The sequence below is a fragment of the Callorhinus ursinus genome, unplaced genomic scaffold, assembly GCF_003265705.2.
Source record: "Callorhinus ursinus isolate GAN/ISIS: 27379988/994484 unplaced genomic scaffold, GSC_fseal_2.0 scaffold29, whole genome shotgun sequence".
NCBI lineage: Eukaryota > Metazoa > Chordata > Mammalia > Carnivora > Otariidae > Callorhinus > Callorhinus ursinus.
Genome location: NW_027397091.1, coordinates 991,247 through 1,011,239, shown reverse-complemented (window position 1 = coordinate 1,011,239; position 19,993 = coordinate 991,247). Strand labels below are relative to the sequence as shown.

General features: G+C 50.2%; 2 protein-coding genes across 2 annotated transcripts; both read right to left on the bottom strand.

Annotated features, from left to right (window-relative positions):
* Positions 1-11,204: 11,204 nt before the first annotated feature.
* On the bottom strand, positions 11,205-13,594 carry MRPS26 (mitochondrial ribosomal protein S26). Its single transcript, XM_025876752.2, has 4 exons — positions 13,343-13,594; positions 13,098-13,244; positions 12,872-12,995; positions 11,205-11,730 (listed from the first exon to the last, which is right to left on the bottom strand). Exons 1-4 carry the CDS (start codon positions 13,552-13,554, stop codon positions 11,596-11,598), a joined length of 618 nt encoding a protein of 205 aa, XP_025732537.1. The 5' UTR covers positions 13,555-13,594; the 3' UTR covers positions 11,205-11,595.
* A 208-nt stretch (positions 13,595-13,802) lies between these two features.
* Positions 13,803-18,536, bottom strand: LOC112827797 (progonadoliberin-2). The gene is given in 3 exon segments (XM_025876597.2): positions 13,803-14,758; positions 14,760-14,844; positions 14,965-18,536. Coding segments are annotated over 3 exon segments (483 nt in total). The 5' UTR covers positions 15,113-18,536; the 3' UTR covers positions 13,803-14,508.
* Between the last annotated feature and the right edge of the window lie 1,457 nt (positions 18,537-19,993).

Genomic DNA, 19,993 nt, shown 5'->3' with positions numbered 1-19,993 from the left:
CCCAGCCAGGAGCAGAAGGATCCTGCACTCCAAGAATCGAGCAGCAATAGGTATTTATTGTTTCAGACCATTGAGGTTTAGGGTGGTTTGTTATACAGAATAAGCTAACTGATACACACCCGGAGTCTCAACATCAGGCAGTCTCTAACAGGGCTGGGGGACTGGGAAAGATCTGTTTCTCTCTCTCTCTTTTTTTAAGATTTTATTTATTTCTTTGACAGAGAGAGAGCACAAGCAGAGGAGTGGCAGGCAGAGGGAGAGGAAGTAGCAGGCTCCCCATAGCGTAGGGGGAGCCCGACGCAGGACTCGATCCCGGGACTCCAGGATCATGACCTGAGCCGAAGGCTGTCGCTTAACCAACTGAGCCACCCAGGTGTCCCCAAAGATCTGTTTTTCCAAAGGAGCTAGTGACTTGTCAAAAAGGGTTATAGCTTTGTTCTAAAACCCTAGGGACTTCTGGGGCGTCTGGGTGGCTCTGTCGGTTAAGCATCTGACTCTTGATTTTGGCTCAGGTCATGATCTCAGGGTCGTGAGATCGAGCCCCACGTCGATGCTGTGCTGGGTGTGGAGCCTGCTTAAGATTCTCTCTCTCCTTCTCCCTCTGCCCCTCCACTCCCTTCTACACGCATGTGCTCTCTTTCTCTAACAATAAAATAAAAAAATAAAATAAAATAAAATAAAATAAAATAAAACAAAACCCTGGGGACTTCTGATGTGAGATCCCACTGGAGCTTGCCGCAGGCTTCCCCAGCATTCTGATCAACTGTGGACATCTCTCGAGCCCTCTGCAGGAGGGGGCCCTCTGTGTCATGAGGCCTAAAAGGCAGAACTGCCTGTCATCACGCAGCCAGATTGCCCGTGGTGGCCTCTTGCCCTAGATGACTCTCAGAGCCCACAGCCATTCTGCTTCTGGGAAATGGGTCAGAGCAGTCCATTCAAGCATGGCCAATGTGGACTCCAAAATCCAGAGGGTCACTGTGCACTGCATCCCCTTTTCAGGGATAAAAAGGTGCAAGGCATAGCAATTTGTCCATCATTTTTTGGGGTAGTTAACTATAAAAGCAATACACATATTTATATAAAGAAGGCATTCCTATAATGCCCTCTCTACTTTCATGGCCAACACATTTATTCAGTCACTTCTCACTACGCCATCTTGTCCTGGGATGGGAAATTTTTTTTCCTTCACTTTTATTTACCAGAGTAAAATTTACATAAAGCGCATAAATTTTAAGTGTACAGTTCAATGGATTTTTACCTGTTTTTTTAAAAGATTTCATCCGGGTGCCTGGGTGGCTCAGTTGGTTAAGCTACTGCCTTTGGCTCAGGTCATGATCCTAGAGTCCTGGGATCGAGTCCCACATCGGGCTCCCTGCTCAGCAGGGAGTCTGCTTCCCCTCTGACCCTCTTCCCTCTCATGCTCTCTATCTCTCATTCTCTCTCTCTCAAAAAAAAAAAAAGATTTTATCCATTTATTTGAGACAGAGTGAGAGAGAGAGCACGAGAGAGCACGAGAGGGGGCAGGGTCAGAGGGAGAAGCAGGGTTCCCACTGAGCAGGGTCCCCTTTGCGGGACTCGATCCCAGGACTCTAGGATCATGACCTGAGCCGAAGGCAGATGCTTAACCTACTGAGCCACCCCGGGGCCCCGGATTTTTACCTATTGATACACTATGAAAATAGCACAATGACCAGCACCCTAAGAGACTCCCCATGCACTCTCCTGTTCAGCATCCTGAGACAGCCGCTAGCCTAATATCATAAGTGAGTATCATAACTGATTAATTTTGCCTGTTTCTGAACCCATCTAGATGTAATCGTAGAGTAGGTACTGGTTTATGTCTGGCTTCCTCTGATCTACACAATCTCACGGAGACTCACCCGAGCAGCTGCATACAGCGGTGGTTCAATTCTTTGTCATTGCCGACTAGTATTCAGTTGTAAGAATATACTAGAATCTGTTTGTCCATTACTCTGTTGGTGGACTTTTGGGTTGTTTTCAGTTTCTAGCTTTTATGAACCACGCTGCTATGAACATTCTTCTACACATCTTTTGACAGACATAAGTGTCATTCCTCTTGGGTACGTACCTGCAGTGGAATTGCTAGATTCAAGAGTTTTTGTATGTTTAGCTTTCCCTATCAGCACAGCGTGAGAATCCTTTCACTTTGGACAGGACATCCCAGCATGCCCCAGACCAGTGATTCCCAGAAATGTCACTGACATGGCAAGCCTTTGTGTTTTCATGGGATTTGTCGCTCACCCACCAACACACATATATTTTATAAAGGCATGAGGCTACTTTCTGCTTCCTAGGTCCTACTCATCTCCAGACTGCAGCAAGCTTTGGCTCTGATCATTGGGCCCCAGGGGAACTCTGGGTTCCTGGGGATTAGTGTAGCCAGAAATTTCAGGAAGGTCTGGGCATTTTTCCTTCCCTACTCCAGTCACAGGTAACAGGTCTCTTTGGCAAACTATAGGAGGAAGATTTATAGTACAAATATATAATGTTATTGCAGGGCTTTTCCTTTATCCCAGGGGCTCTGGTCCATGAATGAAAACAGGTCTGGTAACTGGGTAAGGGCCTACGATACTATATTGCAGTGGTGCACGTTAGGCCCCAATTCACCACACACAGAGTATTTTGGTCATTTAGAATAAGTGGGACCTTTGTGGGCTTCCTGATTATTTCCATCCTGGGAGACCCATGACCAATTAGTACATCCCAAAGATCGCTGTGGATCAAACCATTCTTATTAGCACAGTATACACATTCAACAAAGGGCTCATAGTCACAGTCTAAAATGAATTCCTATAAATAACTAAAAAAGACAAATGAGCCAAGAGAAAACCACAAAAGAAGCTTTACAATTGTTCAGGGGTGCCTGGCTGACTTAGTTGGAAGAGGGAGCGGCTCTTGATGTGGGGATCATGAGTTCAAGACCCATGTTGGGTGTAGAGATTACTTAAGTACACTTAAAAAAAATTTTTTTTTAAAAGAAGCTATACAGGGGCGCCTGGGTGGCTCAGTCTTTAAGCGTCTGCCTTCGGTCAGGTCATGATCCCAGGGTCCTGGGATCGAGCCCCGCATCGGGCTCCCTGCTCAGCGGGAAGCCTGCTTCTCCCTCTCCCACTCCCCCTGCTTGTGTTCCCTCTCTCCCTGTGTCTCTCTCTGTCAAATAAATAAATAAAATCTTAAAAAAAATAAAAAATAAGCTATACAGGGGTGCCTGGGTGGCTCGGTCTGTTGAGTGTCCGACTCTTGGTTTCAGTTTAGGTCATGATCTTGGGGTCATGGGATCGAGCCCCATGTCCGGCTCTGAGCTCAGCACAGAGTCTGCTTCAGATTCTCTCTCCCTTTCCCTCCTGCTCATGCTCTCTCTCCCTCTCTCAAATAACTAAATAAAATTTTTTAAAAAATTTTAAAATAAGAAGCTATACAATTGTCCAATAAAAACAAAAAGGGACTTATCCCATTAGTTATTGGGGAAATTCAAATTAAAATCACAAGGAGACCCACGCCTGCACGAATAGCTAAAATTTAAAAGGCTGGCATTACCACGTGAAAACCACCACAGGAACTTTCATTCACTACTGGTGAGATGTGAACTGGTACAAAGACTTGGGAAATCTCTTTGGCAGTGTTAACCAAAGCTGAACATGTACTCACCACATGACCCAGCACATCCACTCCAGAAACCTATGCCTGAGCATCAAAAGACCTCCAAGAGTGCTTATCACCGGGCCACTATTTGTAACAGCCCCAAACTGGAAACAAGCAAAGTGGACTAAATAAATTTACACAACAGAACACCATCAAGCAATGAAAAGAAACAAACTACTACTATGTGTGAAGACATCTCACAGTCATTGTGTTAAGTGGAAGACTGTGTATGAATAGAAAGGTGTGATTTCATTTATATGAGGTTCAAAGAGAGGCATGCTCAGCTTGTGTTAGAGGTGACAGGAGGGGCGCCTGGGTGGCTCAGTCGGCTCAGGTCCTGCTCTCAGGGTCCTGGGCTCGAGCCCCACATCATTGGGGCTCTCTGCTCAGTGGGGAGCCTGCTTCTCCCTCTCCCTCTGCCTCTCCCTCTGCTCTTGCATATGGGCTCTCTCTCTCAAATAAATAAAATCTTTAACACACACACACACACACACACACAAAGTAGTGAGAGGAGAAGGGCTCTCCTCAGGAGGTCTTGCTTGGGAAGGCATGAGAGGTGCTTTTTTTTTTTTTTTTTTTTAAGAGAATGGGGAGAAGGGGCAGAGGGAGAGGGAGAGAAGCGGAGTCCCCACTGAGCTCGGAACCCACCGCCACACTGGATCCCATGACCCTGAGATCATGACCTGAGCTGAAATCAAGTCATTCAGTTAACCGACGGAGCCACCCAGGTGTCCCAGGTGTTTCGATTTCTTGATCTGGTGTTGATTTTGCAGTAGACTTACTTTGTGAAAACTAGCTAAATATATTTGAGAGTTGTGCACTTTTAAGCATGTATATTTCAGTTAAAAAGTTTAAAATAAAAGACGTTTCTTGTTCTGCAGACGATGAAACAAGTATACTCCACCCTGACTCTCTCATTGAAAGCTAGTATGCTATTAATTTTGGACAAAATGCATGGAGTGGCTATATGAGGACTCCTAATTTAAATGGTAGCCGGCAGGGGAGGGGGCGTGGGAGAGTGGAATTTGAAGTTCCGGGACCGGGCGATGAGTGGACATTTTATCCCCCTCTGGTTTTGCCCAGCCAGGACGCAAAGCGGGCACCAGGTGTGGACAGAAATTATTCCAAGAGAAGTCCTCTCTGGTTTGAGGAGCAGGGAAATTTTCTCCTAAAGTCAGGGAGAGCGACGAAGTCCCCTTTTCCCACTCCCCACCCCCTGATGCTGCAGGAAGTGCTGAAAAACTGACAGCAAAGCAGAAGCACCCAGACGGGCATCTAAACTTCGGAGGGAGGGGAATGCTTGCGGTTGTTGCCCAGCAACACGAGAGTGTCGGATTGCGTGTCGCTGGCCCGACAGAAGATCAACATTCAAAAATCAAAGCACGGTTTCTACCGAATGTGTATTGCTGCACAACACCAATGTAAAGTCGAACTTTCCTGAGTCAGGGACTACAGTGGTCAAATTATACCCTTTGGAGGGCCGTGTCACTGTCTTGATCAGACTGCCCTCCGCTGGAGATAAGGGGAGCTGCAGGTCAGATCTTGGCCTCTTCCAGCAGTTCGTTACCAGTTGTTTTTTTTTTTTTTTTAAAGATTTTATTTATTTATTTGACAGAGAGAGACACAGCGAGCGAGAGAGAACACAAGCAGGGGGAATGGGAGAGGGAGAAGCAGGCTTCCCGCCGAGCAGGGAGCCCGATGCGGGACTGGATCCCAGGAGCCTGGGATCATGACCTGAGCCGAAGGCAGAAGCTTAACGACTGCGCCACCCAGGCGCCCCAATTCGTTCCCAATTCGACTGTATTTGGCAAGTAATTCTTCTTGGTCCATGGTATGATCTGACGCCATTCTCTAGTTTCATTACAATTAAACAACAACACCACCACAAAAAACCAAATAATCACATTAAAAATGGGCAGAGGATGGGAACATTTTTCCAAAGAAGGCATACAGACAGCCAACAGACACAGGAAAAGATGCTCAGCATCACTCATCATCAGGGAAATGCAAATCAAAACTACAATGAGATGCCACCTTACATCTGTCAGAATGGCTAGAATCAAAAAGACAATGGGGTGCCTGGGGGGCTCAGTCAGTTAAACATGCGACTCTTGATTTCAGCTAAAGTCGTGATCTCAGGGAGATGTGAGATTGAGCCCCTTGTTGGGCTCCACGTTGGGTGTGCAGCCTTTTTAAGATTCTCTCTCTCGGGCGCCTGGGTGGCTCAGTTGGTTAAAGCGACTGCCTTCGGCTCAGGTCATGATCCTGGAGTCCTGGGATCGAGTCCCACATCGGGCTCCCTGCTCGGCGGGGAGTCTGCTTCTCCCTCTGACCCCCTTCCCCCTCGTGCTTTCTGTCTCTCATTCTCTCTCTCTCTGAAATAAATAAATAAAATCTTTAATAAAAAAAAAAGATTCTCTCTCTCCCTTTTCCTCTGCCCCTCCCCCAACCCCTTAAACACACACACAAAAAAACACGAGTGATGTAGCTATTAATAATTTTTACAGAATTTCAGAAAATATAAATCCCTAGTTGTCAGAATCTATTACTGTCTCAAAATTCATTTCACCTTATTTTTTTTTGACTTGGAAATTTAACTTTATTTACAAATATTCTCCTATAAACAATGATGCCACTCTATCCCTTTAAACTATAATAACTGACAATTTCCTAGGAAAACCACTTACATAATTTTAATCTTCCTGCATAAAACTGTATTATGGAATGAGCAAATATGGAATGGTCTAAGAATATAAAAACAAAACAAAAAACTTATCTAACATGAATCTCTATTGACAGACAGAATGAAGAATTAAGAATTATACCCCTTAATGTGCTACTCCAGAAAATGGAAACGTGATAATTTGGGGGAGAGGTAAATGCTTCACAATAGTCTTCCTACATAGCATAGTTTAATTGTGACTGTTTAGGATTGCTCTTGCAGGCTAATATTTAGGCTGATTTTAAGCAATAAGTCATTATTGTAAAAAAGGGCATAGACTTTTCTACACAGATTTTTCTACCAATGGAAATATTTGGATAGTGGTCTGATATCATTCAGGCCAACTAATAAAATAACAAACACATGAAAAGAACTTAAAAACACAATTATCATGTGACTATCTGACTTACAAAATTAAATTCTCCCTGAAGTCAGAGAGTATTGCTTAATAGTTGCTATAAATTTGAATTTGTCATGGCCAAAACGATATATAGACAAAATAAAGTGTTCAAAGTAAAATTATCCAAATTACCAATTTATCATTTTATATGTAGTAATTGCTTTTTAAAAATCCTTTAAATTTTATGTAGGAAGATAATCACTCTCACATCATAGCTAAGTCACAAGGACTTCAAAACCTTGAAAAAAATTTATCCCTGAGAAGTGAGAGAGGAAAAATCTCTAAAACCACACAAGTGACAGTCCTGTACCCTTTTAACAATCTTTATCATAGCATGAACTTTTATTAACAGGTAGCAATCAAATGTATTCCAATCCTGGATAGTTACTGCCTCTGATGACCTAATCTTTCTGTAATGAAACTATAAGTGCAACATTTTTTAAAAAAACAGATAAATAGGGACTCTGGCTTTATTGTCATGTTTACATTTTTGTCAAGTGCAAGGATGACCAGCTAAGACATGTATATTCCAATAATGACTGAAGTAATAACTTCTGTTGGCGTCTCTTCTTCTGAGTCTCCATTTCCCCCACTGTTCTTCACCCAAATAATAAAAGTAATACAATGGCAATTGAGTTTATTATTATCAATGGCACTCTCATCACAGTTCTTACAGATCGAATAAGGTTCATTAGCTGAGATTTAATTCCTGGCTCCTCTCCAAAACCACCAATTCCCTGGTCTGCTCCCCAGCCCACTGCAGAAATTTTGGAGAAGACACTGCTGAACTTCACTTCTGGAAAATTTAAATGCAGGTCTGGGAGTAAGTTCTGGGCACTGTATTCTCTTTCAAAATTGTTTTGGCAATTCTGGGTCCATTTCGTTTAGGAGCAGTTGTCAGTTTTGTTCTTGAGGAAGCGCTCCTCGTGCAGCACAGTGATGGCATTGACGCAGAGCAGGGCCTCCTGCAGCAGCAAATACAACGTAAAGGCCATGGCCGCCCGGAGCCGCCCCGAGGCCCAGCTGATCTTTCTCCCACCTTATTTTTAAGAAGTCCCTGCAAAACATTTCTGCCTATCTTGCTCAAAGTACTGTAAGTTGTGAGAAACAGTGCTTCCAGGTTGTTCATCCAGAAGCCTCAGCTCCACAGGTGGCTGGAGGTGTGCACACCACGCTCCCAGGCTTCCTCACCAGCTGGCTTCCATTATGACAATAACCTAGGAGTCTCTGGCAAGATTTTTTTTTTTTAATTTATTTGAGAGAGAGGGAGAGAGAGAAAGCACGAGCGGGGGGGAGGGGCAGAGGAAGAGGGAGAAGCAGGCTGCCCGACACGGGGCTCGATCCCAGGACCCCTGGGACCATGACCTGAGCGGAAGGCAGACGCTTAACCGACTGAGCAACCCAGGCGCCCCCCGTGTTCTGTTTCTTGGCAGGGATGTACACATTTATGGATTATGCACTTACTTACCTGCACTAAGGAAATATTCATCGAAGCAACCAATAAGAGAAATGCCGGTCTCAGGATTTGGGGTTGTAATTATTGCTTTTGATTTCCTTTTTGGGAATGCAAGAGAGTTCCAGGCTTGACTCCCTGCCAGAATTCAGAACGGCCCTGATTTCCGCAGTCGGCGGGCCTTGTTTCCCAGGGGGCCTTTTCACCTCTGTACTTGTGTCAGGGACACAACCACGGGGTTAAGTTCAGGGGGAACCTCCCAAAGATTTCAGGGAATATCGGATACCTGTAACTGTATTCCACACAGAAAATTTGGAGTTTACTGGGAAAGTATGGGGAATGACCTTAAGCTTACTCAGGTCTAGTGTGGTCTCCTTGATGAAAGAGATCAAGGAGTCACCCGGTGCCCATTCATGTGGCAAACACGCTCTTCTCTTTTCCCCTCCACCCGGACTAGTACAAGCAGTTTGCTCCCCGCCCCGCAGCCGTAAACCATTGCCGCCCAGTCCAAGAGGTGAACAACTCTGCAGTTCGTTTTCAAAGATTTGATTTATTCATTTGACCAAGAGAGAGAGAACATGAGCACAAGCAGGGGGAGCTGCAGACAGAGGGAGAGGGCCAAGCAGGGAGCCCGACGTGGGGCTCGATCTCAGGACCCCGGGATCATGACCCAAGCGGAAGGCAGACGCTTAACTGACTGAGCCATCCAGGCACCCTTGCAGTTTTTTGTTTTTAAAGATTTTATTTTATTTTTGAAAGATTTTATTTATTTGAGAGAGAGAGAGCATGAGAGGGGGGAGGGTGGGGGGGAGAAGTAGACTCCCTGCTGAGCAAGGAGCCCGAGGCGGGACTTGATCCTGTGACTCCAGGATAACGACCTGAGCCGAAGGCAGTCGCTTAACCAACTGAACCACCCAGGCGCCCTAAGGATTTTATTTTTAAGTAACCTCTATTGTAGGGCTTGAACTTACAGCCCCGAGATCAAGAGTCACACACTCCACCAACTGAGCCAGCCAGGCGCCCCAACCACTCTATAGTTTTGCACAACCTAATCCTCAAGACCTTGACCACCCACCCCAGGACATCATGGTGGTCTACTTCATTGATATCATGTTGCTTATCTTGGAGAATTTGAAGGGGCAGGAATCCAGGTGTAAAACACCTATGCTTGACTGGGGAGATAAATCCTGAGGAAAAATTGCCTCCCCGGCAAAATTCCTGGGGGGTCAGCATACTTCTCCCCCTAGGTGAAACACAAATTGCACTTGTCCCTCAATCTACCCAACACAGTGCACAAACCATGGTAGGTAGGCCTCTTCAAGTCTTGGTGAAAGCACTTACGTTTGGGTATTGCCTACCAGATGCATTTATTGGGTAGCCCTCAAATCTACTATGCTCAAGTGGGGCCTTGAGCAAGAGAAGATTCTCTAAGAGGTCCAGGCTCACACTGTGTATAGCAGACCCAAAACATATTTGGAACTTGAGGTAAAGATCAGAAGAGGCCCTGGGGTTTTTGAGGTCATCAGGTTAACGATTAGGGTTCTATTAGAGATTAGGCATTCTTCCATGGGACACCAAACTCTGCAACCTGGACCATGTGGGATCTGATAGCTTACATGTGCACCTAACAGCACTCTATGATCCATTAGATGCAGGTACAGATGGGACTGGTCTTGATTTAACCCTGAAGGTACCGGTAAGCTGCCTGTGTCTATACCAGTAAGAGGGCTGTACGTAAAGGATAAAAACAGAGGCCTGGTTTATGGGTGTCTCTACATGACATACTGGCATCAGCAGTGGATGCTAAGGACTTACAGCCCCATGCAGGGCATTGAAGGATTCCTTCCATTTCCTTCGGCTGTGAAGGAAACGTAGCCCAAAGACAGAGCTTCAAGAAAGTAGGACACAGTCTTCCGAGGACAAATAGCTTGTGTCAGAATCCTGGTGCAGAAGGGCAGGGCCTTTAGCAAGAATGCAACTGGACTTCCCAAGCTCACCAAACACTTCCACTGCAGAGTACCAGGTGGTCCCCTTCTCACAACAAAGCCCAAGGCTATGGGCACAGTTGCCTCAATCCATGGCCCATAACGTGCACCCATCAGCTCTCACCTCAGACGTTACACTGAGCACCTGAAACCAAGGACTGCATTGTCCTGCACCTGGGCCCAGTGCCTGGGAAAAGATGACCTACTATCAGCCTGTGGAGGGAGGCCATTGTCCTCAGGGGGGCAGGGCCTGATGGAGGCTGGGTGCAAGGCACTGTGAGAACCACTGGCTCTCTGCCTGTACTTCTGTACCTACTTCCTCACCTGGATGTTGAGGGATGGCCCATATTCCCTAAAAGGCTTTCATATTTTGGGGGTTTCCAGACCGTTTCTACTACATGGGAGTTGGGGAAAGAAACTAGGATTCTATTTGCTTTCCCCTGGTGGTATCTGGGCAAGTTCAGGTGAAGGGTGACAAAGGGGCAGCGGCTCTGGCTCTGAGAAACACGAGGACCTGTGCTTGAAGAGGGGCCATACATCTCTGTGTTCACTTGGTGAACCTCGTGAACTTCAATTACAAGTATTTCTGGCACTGTAGGGTTTGGTTCAAGTGCTGGATAAACCACACTGACCTTGTAAAGGTCAACCAGGCCTCCCTGCCAGTACCAATCTGGTGTGTGGTCCAAGGAAGCAGGCAGTGCCAGGGCACATGTGGGTCACTGAAGTCATGGGTGGAAAGGGCCACCGAAAGAAATGGGGTCTCCTCCTTGCCTTCTGTGTCTTGGGCACACCAAACCCTAGAGGGCAAATCTCAGGGTCACGCAGAAGCAGGCCAGCGGTTAGCATGTATCTCAGGTACTGGGTGGTATCTGGTTACTCTGGCTGGAGTCCTAAAGGTCTAGATCAGGAGTTGGCAAACTTCTATTGCAGCTACTGGTTTCTGCCATCATAGTGTGAAAGTAGTCAATGAATGGGTGTAGCTGTGTTCCAATAAAATTTATTTACAAAAATAGGCAGCGGGCCAGACTGGGCCCAAGGACTGTAATTTGCCAACCACTGTCCTTGTCCTCGATGACACTTAGTAGATGAGCCAGTTGCCTGAGGTGACGATGGTCCATTCTGCTCCTCTGTGAGATGGGAACCTCTGAGGTCTGGTGCTTTGCTGAGTTGTACATGGGTGCAGAAGAGGTCACTGTGTATGGGAATTTCTGACCAAGTGGTGGGTGCAGAGGCCAGAATGTGAGGGCTACACTGGAACAGGTTGAGTCTCCTTCTTCATAAGAAACATCAACAGATTTATTGCAGATCAGGCCCAACCCTCCTACCCCCATACACACACGGTCCCTGGGTGGGCACTGTCCTTACTGGGCCCTTAAGAGCCCTTGTGCTGTGGCTTGACCACCAGCCCCTCTCTGGTGACAGCCCAGTTGTAGCTCTTTGGCGAGTCCAAGGCTTCTTCCACCCGTGCCTCCAGGTTCTCTCGGGTGATGAAATTTTTTGCTTCCTCCTATTGGGAGACAGAAGGCCAGATGAATGGAAGCACATACCTGCTGGCCTTTAGCCCACTGAGAGGCTACAGCTCTCCCCCTGGACGGATGCCTGGAGCCCAGGTCCTCTGTGAGTGCCCCAATGACCTTCCCGTGGAAGAACATCAGGCAGCCTTACCATATTCCTCTTTCTGAGATAATTATCCACTGGACATCTCAGCCAGAAATCCAAGCACACCAGCTGTGACAATCTCATGTCCCACTGGGTGGAATCAGTTCCTCAATGTTGCCTCAATGTCCCTCTTAATCTCTCTCAAACTTGTCCTTCTCCATTACTTTATTTTTTATTTTTTTAAAGATTTTATTCATTTATTTGACAGAGAGAGACACAGTGAGAGAGGGAACAAAGCAGGGGGAGCGGGAGAGGGAGAAGCAGGCTTCCCGCGGAGCAGGGAGCCCCATGTGGGGCTCGATTCCAGGACCCTGGGATCATAACCCGAACCGAAGGCAGACGCTCACACCCGACTGAGCCACCCAGGCGCCCCTCCCTCTATTACTTTAATTCAGACCTCATCCATTCTTGCGGGATCACTCCTAACTGGTCTCCCTGCTTTTACTGTCTCACATCTGCCATCCTAGCCCAGAATATTAACACTTCAATGACTTTATCACCCGCAAAGCAAAATCCAAACTCCCTGTGGAAACGGGAGTCCCTCCCACAGATGTGGGTTTACCACCACCTACTACTGGAATACTTTTTTTTTTTTTAAAGATTTTATTTATTTATTTGACAGAGAGAGACCCAGCGAGAGAGGGAACACAAGCAGGTGGAGTGGGAGAGGGAGAAGTAGGCCTCCCGCTGAGCAGGGAGCCCGATGCGGGGCTCGATCCCAGGACCCTGAGATCATGACCCGAGCCGAAGGCAGACGCTCAACGACTGAGCCACCCAGGCGCCCCTGGAATACTTTTTCTAACAACTCTCACCTCTGGGTCTCTACACCTGCCAGCCAGTCTCCTTGCACTCCTCTCCCAAATCCTCACCAGCTAACTCTCAAGACTCAAGGCTGCTCGCTCTCTCAGTGCACGTAGCGGGTGCCCCACTGCGCCGCGCCCAGGCCGAGTTCCCGGCCTCCAGCCCCCGCCCGCGGAGGCGCGGCTCACCTGCAGCTGCAGCACTTCCTGCTCCTTGAGCTGCGCCCAGGCCTCCGCCTCTCGGGCCCGCTGGGCTTTCTCCTCCGCCTGCCGCTGCTCCAGCTCCCGCGCCTCCTGCCGCAGCCTGGCTAACCTGGGGTGGGGTGGGGCGGGGTGGGGCAAGAGGCTGACCCTGAGCGCGGCTGGGTCTCCCCCGCGCCAGCCAGCGGCCCGCCCCGCCTCCCGGCCCACTCACCGCAGCTCGTGCAGCCGCTGGTTCTCCCCCTGGTTCCAGGCCATCAGGTCGCGGTGCTCGGTGGCATCCTGCACTGCCTTGCGCTCTGCCAGGACCCCGGCCCGGGCCTCGTGCACCTTCTTCCGCACCTCGGACACGAACTCCAGCCTGGGCGGAGACGCGCCCAAAGTCGGCACCCTCTACGCCCGGCTGCTCCGATACACCGCCCACGGCGCCGACGGCCACCTCCCCCTGGTCACACACACCTGAGGGCGCGCACTGTCTGGCGGTACTGCCGGTAACGCTCCGTCAGCAAGAAGAATTCTACAGGATCCACCGCGGGCGGGGTCGCCACGCGCCCAACCTTGGACTTGGCCGGAGGGTCGTGGCGGGTCTTGCGGCCGCGCACGGGCAGCAGCAACTGGGCCGGGGGCCCGCATAGGGAACCCCGGCCCAGGGCTCTCAGCGCGTGCAGCATGACCCAGGCTGCCCGGCGTCCGGCGCGCCGCAGGGCATCACGGGACCCGGAAGCGGCCGCGGGGCACCACGGGACGCGTAGTCCGCGGGCCCCGCTTCCCACCCCCTGGAGTCCGCTCGTGGGTCGCGCGCCTGCACACTTCTGCGCCCGCCCCAGGCCCACTGGCTCTGGCTGCCCCCTCCCAGCGGGATCGGCCCCGCCCCGTGTCCCTCCCGCCCCGCCCCGTGTCCCTCCCGCCTGCGGGCCGGGCCTATGTCCCTCCAGCCCCCACGCGGGGTAGGGTCTTAGTGAGGGTGGGCGAAGAAGGGGACAGAGGAGAGACCTCGAGGCAGCAGCGTCAGGGACTTCACATCTTTATTGGAGGGCGACAGGGCGCGGCGCTCTACGTCCGGTCTGCGGGGGGTAGGGGTTGGTCATTCCAGCAGACGCCCTTGTCACCTGACCGCCCGGCTGCGACCTTGTCCACCCCCACCCCTCTTGACCTGGTTTTGTGGAGGATGCTGTCGCCAGGCGGACGCCCCCTGCCAGCTAGAAGACCCAGCTGGGGGCTCTGTAGCTCCCTGGGCGAGCTCGACCCTTAACACACCTGGTTTGTAAAACCTGAACTCACACCGACTTAATTAGGTGGTAAGTTTTTGCCTTATAGGAATTTACAACTTCTTCAGTTACCGCTCTCCGGTGCACTTTAAATTTGCAAAATATCAACAATCCATCTCTGCACACCAATCTTCCGCAATCACTGTCATTCCTAGTGCGTGTCAGTGACCACCTGGTTCTTGGTGTACCCCTCACCTCTTTCCACAGACTGAGGGCCTGCCCACCTACAGACACACTGGCTTCTCTTGACAAGAAAGAAGCCTGGAGGACCCCACTACAGTCAGTCTTATTTATGGAGGTTTTCAGTACAATTATCTCCACTCCACTAGTGACTTCTTTTACTTTCACCTAAGTATCTTATAAATTGTCTAGAATTCTGGGAAATAGGAAGGATAGCAGATAGCATCGTGTATGTGCCTGGGCCTGCCTTGGCAGGGGGTGTCTCTGTTGTCTCATTACCCCTCTCTTCTGTCCCCACAGCTGCCAAGTCCTTAGCCCCAATGGCCCCTCCTGGCCAAGGCCGGGCCTCTCCCTGTACTTACCAGCAGTATCTGCACCAGGTGCTGCTTCCAGCGGAGGCCACCAGCCTGTGGTTCTGCCCTCCCACACTGTTCTTGGGGGGAGCCAGGGGATCGCTTGGGAAGTCAAGGGTAGTCTGGTCTGGGCTGCTTGCTGCGGTGCCCAGGGCCCTTCCTCAGGGAGGAGCTGAGGCTGCGGCCTGCCCACTACTCCCACCCCAGGATCACAGGAGGTGAAGGAGCCCCAGCCAGCGCCTTCTTCCTCCCACTTAGACTGGGGAGACCCTTAACCCACCTAGGAGCCTTGGGGCATGCTGGGGGTGCTGGGCTGAGCTGGAAGCTTGTTTTCCTCCAGGGTACCAGCCATGGGACCAGTGCTGAGCCTTCGAGGATCCAGGGTGGACGGTCAGTAGCAGCAGAAAGCCTAGCCTGCAATGGGCCATGGCAGGGCTGCTCCCATGGAGAGTGGATAGCACTCAAGACGAGACACTTCCATCCATACCTCCTTCCTTTTCTTTCAGGGCCCCCTCGGACAACTGGCAATTCAGGGGCAGCTTTAGTGTTTCCTAATGTCCTTCCCTCTTCTGCCACTGCTCCTCATCCCAGGACTGTAGGGATCTGCACCCCAAAGGCTCCTGGCAGCTAGCCTTCCCCAGAGCCCCCTGGGGTGCAGAGGATCCCAGCCTTGCCAGCTGAGGACTGTCCTCAGTCCATCAGGCCTATCCCTCCTTCCTTCAGGGATTCCAGAAGTGGGAGAAGGTTGGGAAGAGGAACAGAGACTTGGGTAAGGGGAGCTCTCCAAGAGTAGCAGCAATGTAAGGGCATTTGGGGCACCTGGTGCATGGCACGCTGCCTCTGTTCTCTGTGGCTTGCCATCTCTTCCATGGCAGGTGGGGATATGGAATGGATGTGTGGTGGTGACAGGGGCAAGTGCTTCTACCCCTTGTCCCTCCTACACTAGAGGCAGCAGGCAGAGGAACAGCATTGGGGAGAGAAAGGGAAAGGTGGTTTTTTTTTCCCCTGGGACATGGTTCATGGGTAGAAGGACAGGGACTTGGGGGGGAGAAAAGGAACAGTGTGCCACACACCCAGGACAGACTTCCATCCAGAAGCCCCAGCCCTTGGGGAGAGCAGCCTTTTCACTCACCAAGGGAAAGCTGTGGATGAGGTGGCTCCTTAAGGTGGCTCCTCCAGGCGACAGTAGGACCCCCAGACAGCCAGCTCTGGGATTTATTGATCAGCTGACTCCACCCCGTTCCTGGTCCACGCACTCCCGTGACGTCTCAGAGAGGGAAGGGGGCAGCCTGCCACCCAACACCCTTCCCTTACCAGTGTGTGTTCCTAGTGTATTTTTAGCCAGTGGCCCTAGGTCACCAGACAGATTGCTCCCTCTCCATCTTCCCAGGGATCTGAAGTGGTAAGACTCCTGCTCCAGCCTGGCCAGGCCCTCAAGAATCATCTTCCCACTTCCCAGGAGGCATCCTCAAGCTCCTGCCCTTTGGCCTACAAAGCGCTCAGTCTTCTCTGACCCAAAAAGTAAACTGTGGCCTGGAGGTGGCAATGCCTGGGGACCCTGAGTCCCACACAGTTGGCAGCCTGAGTGGGGAGCCCAGCAACCTGTGAAGAGGTCTGGGGGAAACTATGAGGGCCTGAGGGCTTGTTTGCCGCACTGTAAACCGGGTTGATGGAGTGGTCCTCATCCACACACCTGGGCACCAGGGCTGGGTCACTCCAGACGGAGGTAGGTTTGGGTGGGGCACACCTACCCCCAGGTGGTTTTTCTCTCCTCCCAGGAGGCCCATGAGCCGGGGCCCAGCTAAGAGGGCAGTGCAGCATCTGTGGGCCTATGAAAGAGCAGGGTGTAGGAATAGTTTTGCCTCTCAAGGTTCCAAGCCTTCCCCTGTGCTCAACCCAGGACTATTCATGCAGTTGGGCACAGCTAATCTAGGACACTCAAAACGTGCCCCCACCTCTCAATCTGCGTCAGCTCAGCTTTCTCCCGCCAGCTATTAGCCTGGGGGTCAGGGGGAGGGCAGAGGCCTGTTTACAGGGTTAATAGCCAATCTCCACATTTGGGCTGAACAGCAAATGCAAGGGCCAGGGTCAGGCTTGGCGTGGGGTGGCCAGTCGTTAGGAGAGCAGGTGCGTCAAATCCTGCGGTAAAGATGGGGGAGGGGATGGCGTAACGGGCACCGCAGTCATCTACAGGGCGCCTGGACTTCAGCTGCCCAGCCAGGAAGGCACACATGAACTTCCAAAATGACTTATCTTTAGCAGGGACCCAAAGCCATGTGTGGACTGTATATTCAGTTAAATTGTTTTGGGAAATACACTTTGTTCTTATATGTGTTGGTTAACCAAGTAATTTTTAGGGAAACATTTGTTTTGTGGTTTAGTGAAAATGACTGAGTTCAATAAACTAGCTTAGTTCTGGTTTGGGTTTACAGAATGTTTTATTCAAGTCCCCTGTGTTTATTTTAAAAGAGGAATGGGGTGCCCTTATTTTTTCTGTAATTTGTTTGTGGTTTTCCTTAAAAAAATCCAAACCAGAACTAAGCTTCCCAGGGGATGCTCTGGTTCCTTTCTGGCAACATCCGTAGCTTTTCAAGAACGTTTGCTGTCCCCTTCCAGATTACAGACTCAGAAATTCATCCTCCTATCCCTCTCAGCAGGGCACAGAAAGCCATTTGTTCACCACTGAGCTCCAACTAATGGTCGGCCCTGAGGATAGGACTTTATTCGTCTGGGAGCTGCTTGTAGTCAGCTGGGAAAGCAGAGGCTTAGAGCTGAGTGCTCAGGTGCTGCTGGAGCACAGAGGGGCACAAACCCCGGATCAGAGGGTCTGGGTGAAGGATGACAGTGAGTTAGCCAGAATCTGCACACAGGGTGGCTTGGTGCTCCCACGTAAGGAACAAAAATGGAGAAGAGTCAACACAGGAACTGCCAGTGGAGAGAGGTGCAGAGAATGCTGGAAGGCCGTAGGAAGGGACGGGAGACTCTGCAGAGACTGGGTGAACCTCTAGGCGGTGGGAGTGTGAGGCAGGTGCGCGTGGGTCACCCCATATAGTCACTTGGCTGGCAGCAGGATATGCCGCCCCAGAGCCCAGGACGGGAGCTCAGGGTTGGAGAAGGGCTGAGGGTCTGCCACATACCGACCACAGGAATGCCCGGTCTCTGGGGAAGGAGAAAGAGGAGCAGCAGAGGCTACAGAGTGAGGATAAAGGGAGTGACTAGTGGACACAGAGTGGGTCCGTGATGAGCGGTAAGAAAGGAATCTGTGGGGATGAAGGGTGGAAGAGGGGAGAGTGAGTCAGGAGACTATCAGCCTGGGGGCAAAGTGCCTTTTTTTTTTAATTAAAATCAAAGACTTGTGCATTTGGTGGTGATGGTGGTGGAGTGCGAAGGAAACTGAACCAGGAGTGCGCTGACTTAAGTGAGGTCTGAGCACAGTGGGCACTGGATGCCTCGCTCCCTCTTCTGAGACATCCTCACCGGCTCTAGCTCCAACTCTGTGGGGCACAGCCAACTAGCTGAGGGGCCGGCACTGGATGAAGCAGTCACCCCAGCTGTTCCCACATGATTGTTCGGTGTGAGCCCTGATCCACTTCCCGTTAGCCTTGACTAGTTCCTGTTGGGTTTATGTCTCTTGCAACCATACAAGTCCTGCTTGAAGACATCTGTTCAGCAGCCAGATGATATTTAAAATATTGACCCAGGGGCACCTGGGTGGCTCAGTCAGTTAAGCATCTGTCTTCGGCTCAGGTCATGATCCCAGCATCCTGGGATTGAGTCCCGCATTGGGATCCCTGCTCGGCAGGCAGCCTGCTTCTCCATTCTCCCTCTGTTGCTCACCCTGTTTGTGCTCTTTCACTCTCTTAAAAAAAAATAAAGTCTTAAAAATATATATATATATATTGGCCAAGGGGCGCCTGGTGGCTTGGTTGGTTAAGCTTCTGCCTTCAGCTCAGGTCATGATCTCAGGGTTCTGGGATCGAGCCCCACGGCAGACTCCCTCTGCTGCTCCACCCCGCTCATGCTCTCTCTCAAATAATAAATAAAATCTTAAAAAAAAAAAAAATTGGCCAAGCCACCAAGCAAATCAGCATGGACTTCAGCAGCAAGTGGCCAGGCCACACTGGTGGGTAGGTAGAGGTACTCAGGCCTTCTGTAGGAACCCTGGTACACACTGGTGTGTAAGCTGCTCAACACCAGCCCGAGCAACAGGAGGTAGGCAGCCTGCTGGGACGTAGGGAGGCAGCGCAGGGCACATGATGGGCTCTCCTATCAGTCTGCCATGTAGCTTGCTGACCCAAGGCCTGCCCTCCTCCATCTGTCAGGACTTGGTCATAGAGGCACCAAAAGGTAGTTTGCAAAGAGCCAGGGTCTCCTTCCCAAACATGGTACCTCTCATCAGAAATCCTTCTCAGATCGCTTAATTTACTCATGCTTCTTTGAAAACCACCGAGTTTTGAGTTTATCGCCGCTTGGAGTTCCTTAGTTCTTACAGAAGGACCAAGTACTTCTGATGCACACTCACTTCTCAGAAACTTGCAGAGGTGGTCTGTCACAGTGGCCCTGCCTCCCGTAGGTATCCTATGTGGTGGTGAACTTGGCTCCCATCTTGGAGCCACTGCATCTGTTCACCTTCTGTAGGGTCCCGAGGCCTTCTGTAATGTGGCTCCATGTGACCTTGCCTCCTTTCATTCATTCAAATTTCCAGCATCCCTTGGGTCCAGTTCAAGTCCCAACTCCGCCAACAAGCAGAGCAGCAGTGACCTCTGAGTGTGCCTCCACGGTCCAGGCTGGGGTGCCACTTCTCGACTCCTGACGGCCTAAGTCGCCCAGGGCCTGCCCCTGCTCCTTGAGAAAGGCCCCATGGGCCTTAAGACTCTCTCAACCCCGCACTGGCGGCTGTGCCAACTAAAGATGACATTTCCCAGCATTCCTGTAGTCACACAGTGTAGCCTTATGACTAGGTTTGAGCCAACAGGGGGGAAAATGTAAAGAAGAGCTTTTGCTTCATGTCCTTAAAAATGAAGTTGCTTTCTCTCCATTTTCTTTTCGCTTCTCCATGGGAAAAGACAGTGATCCAGCTTCAGCCATGAGGACAAGAATAACATTCTAAGGGATACTGGGGCCAAAAGACAGGAGAACACTGGGTCTCTGGACTGGGCACCCCATTACATGAGAAATAAATGAACATCCATGTTATTTAAGACACAAACGCTAGATACTTTTGTATAATGTTAGGCTTGATATCAAGTTGGGATTGAAGACGCCTACCATCCTGGCCTCTGGATCTGAGGCACTTCCACATAAAAGTC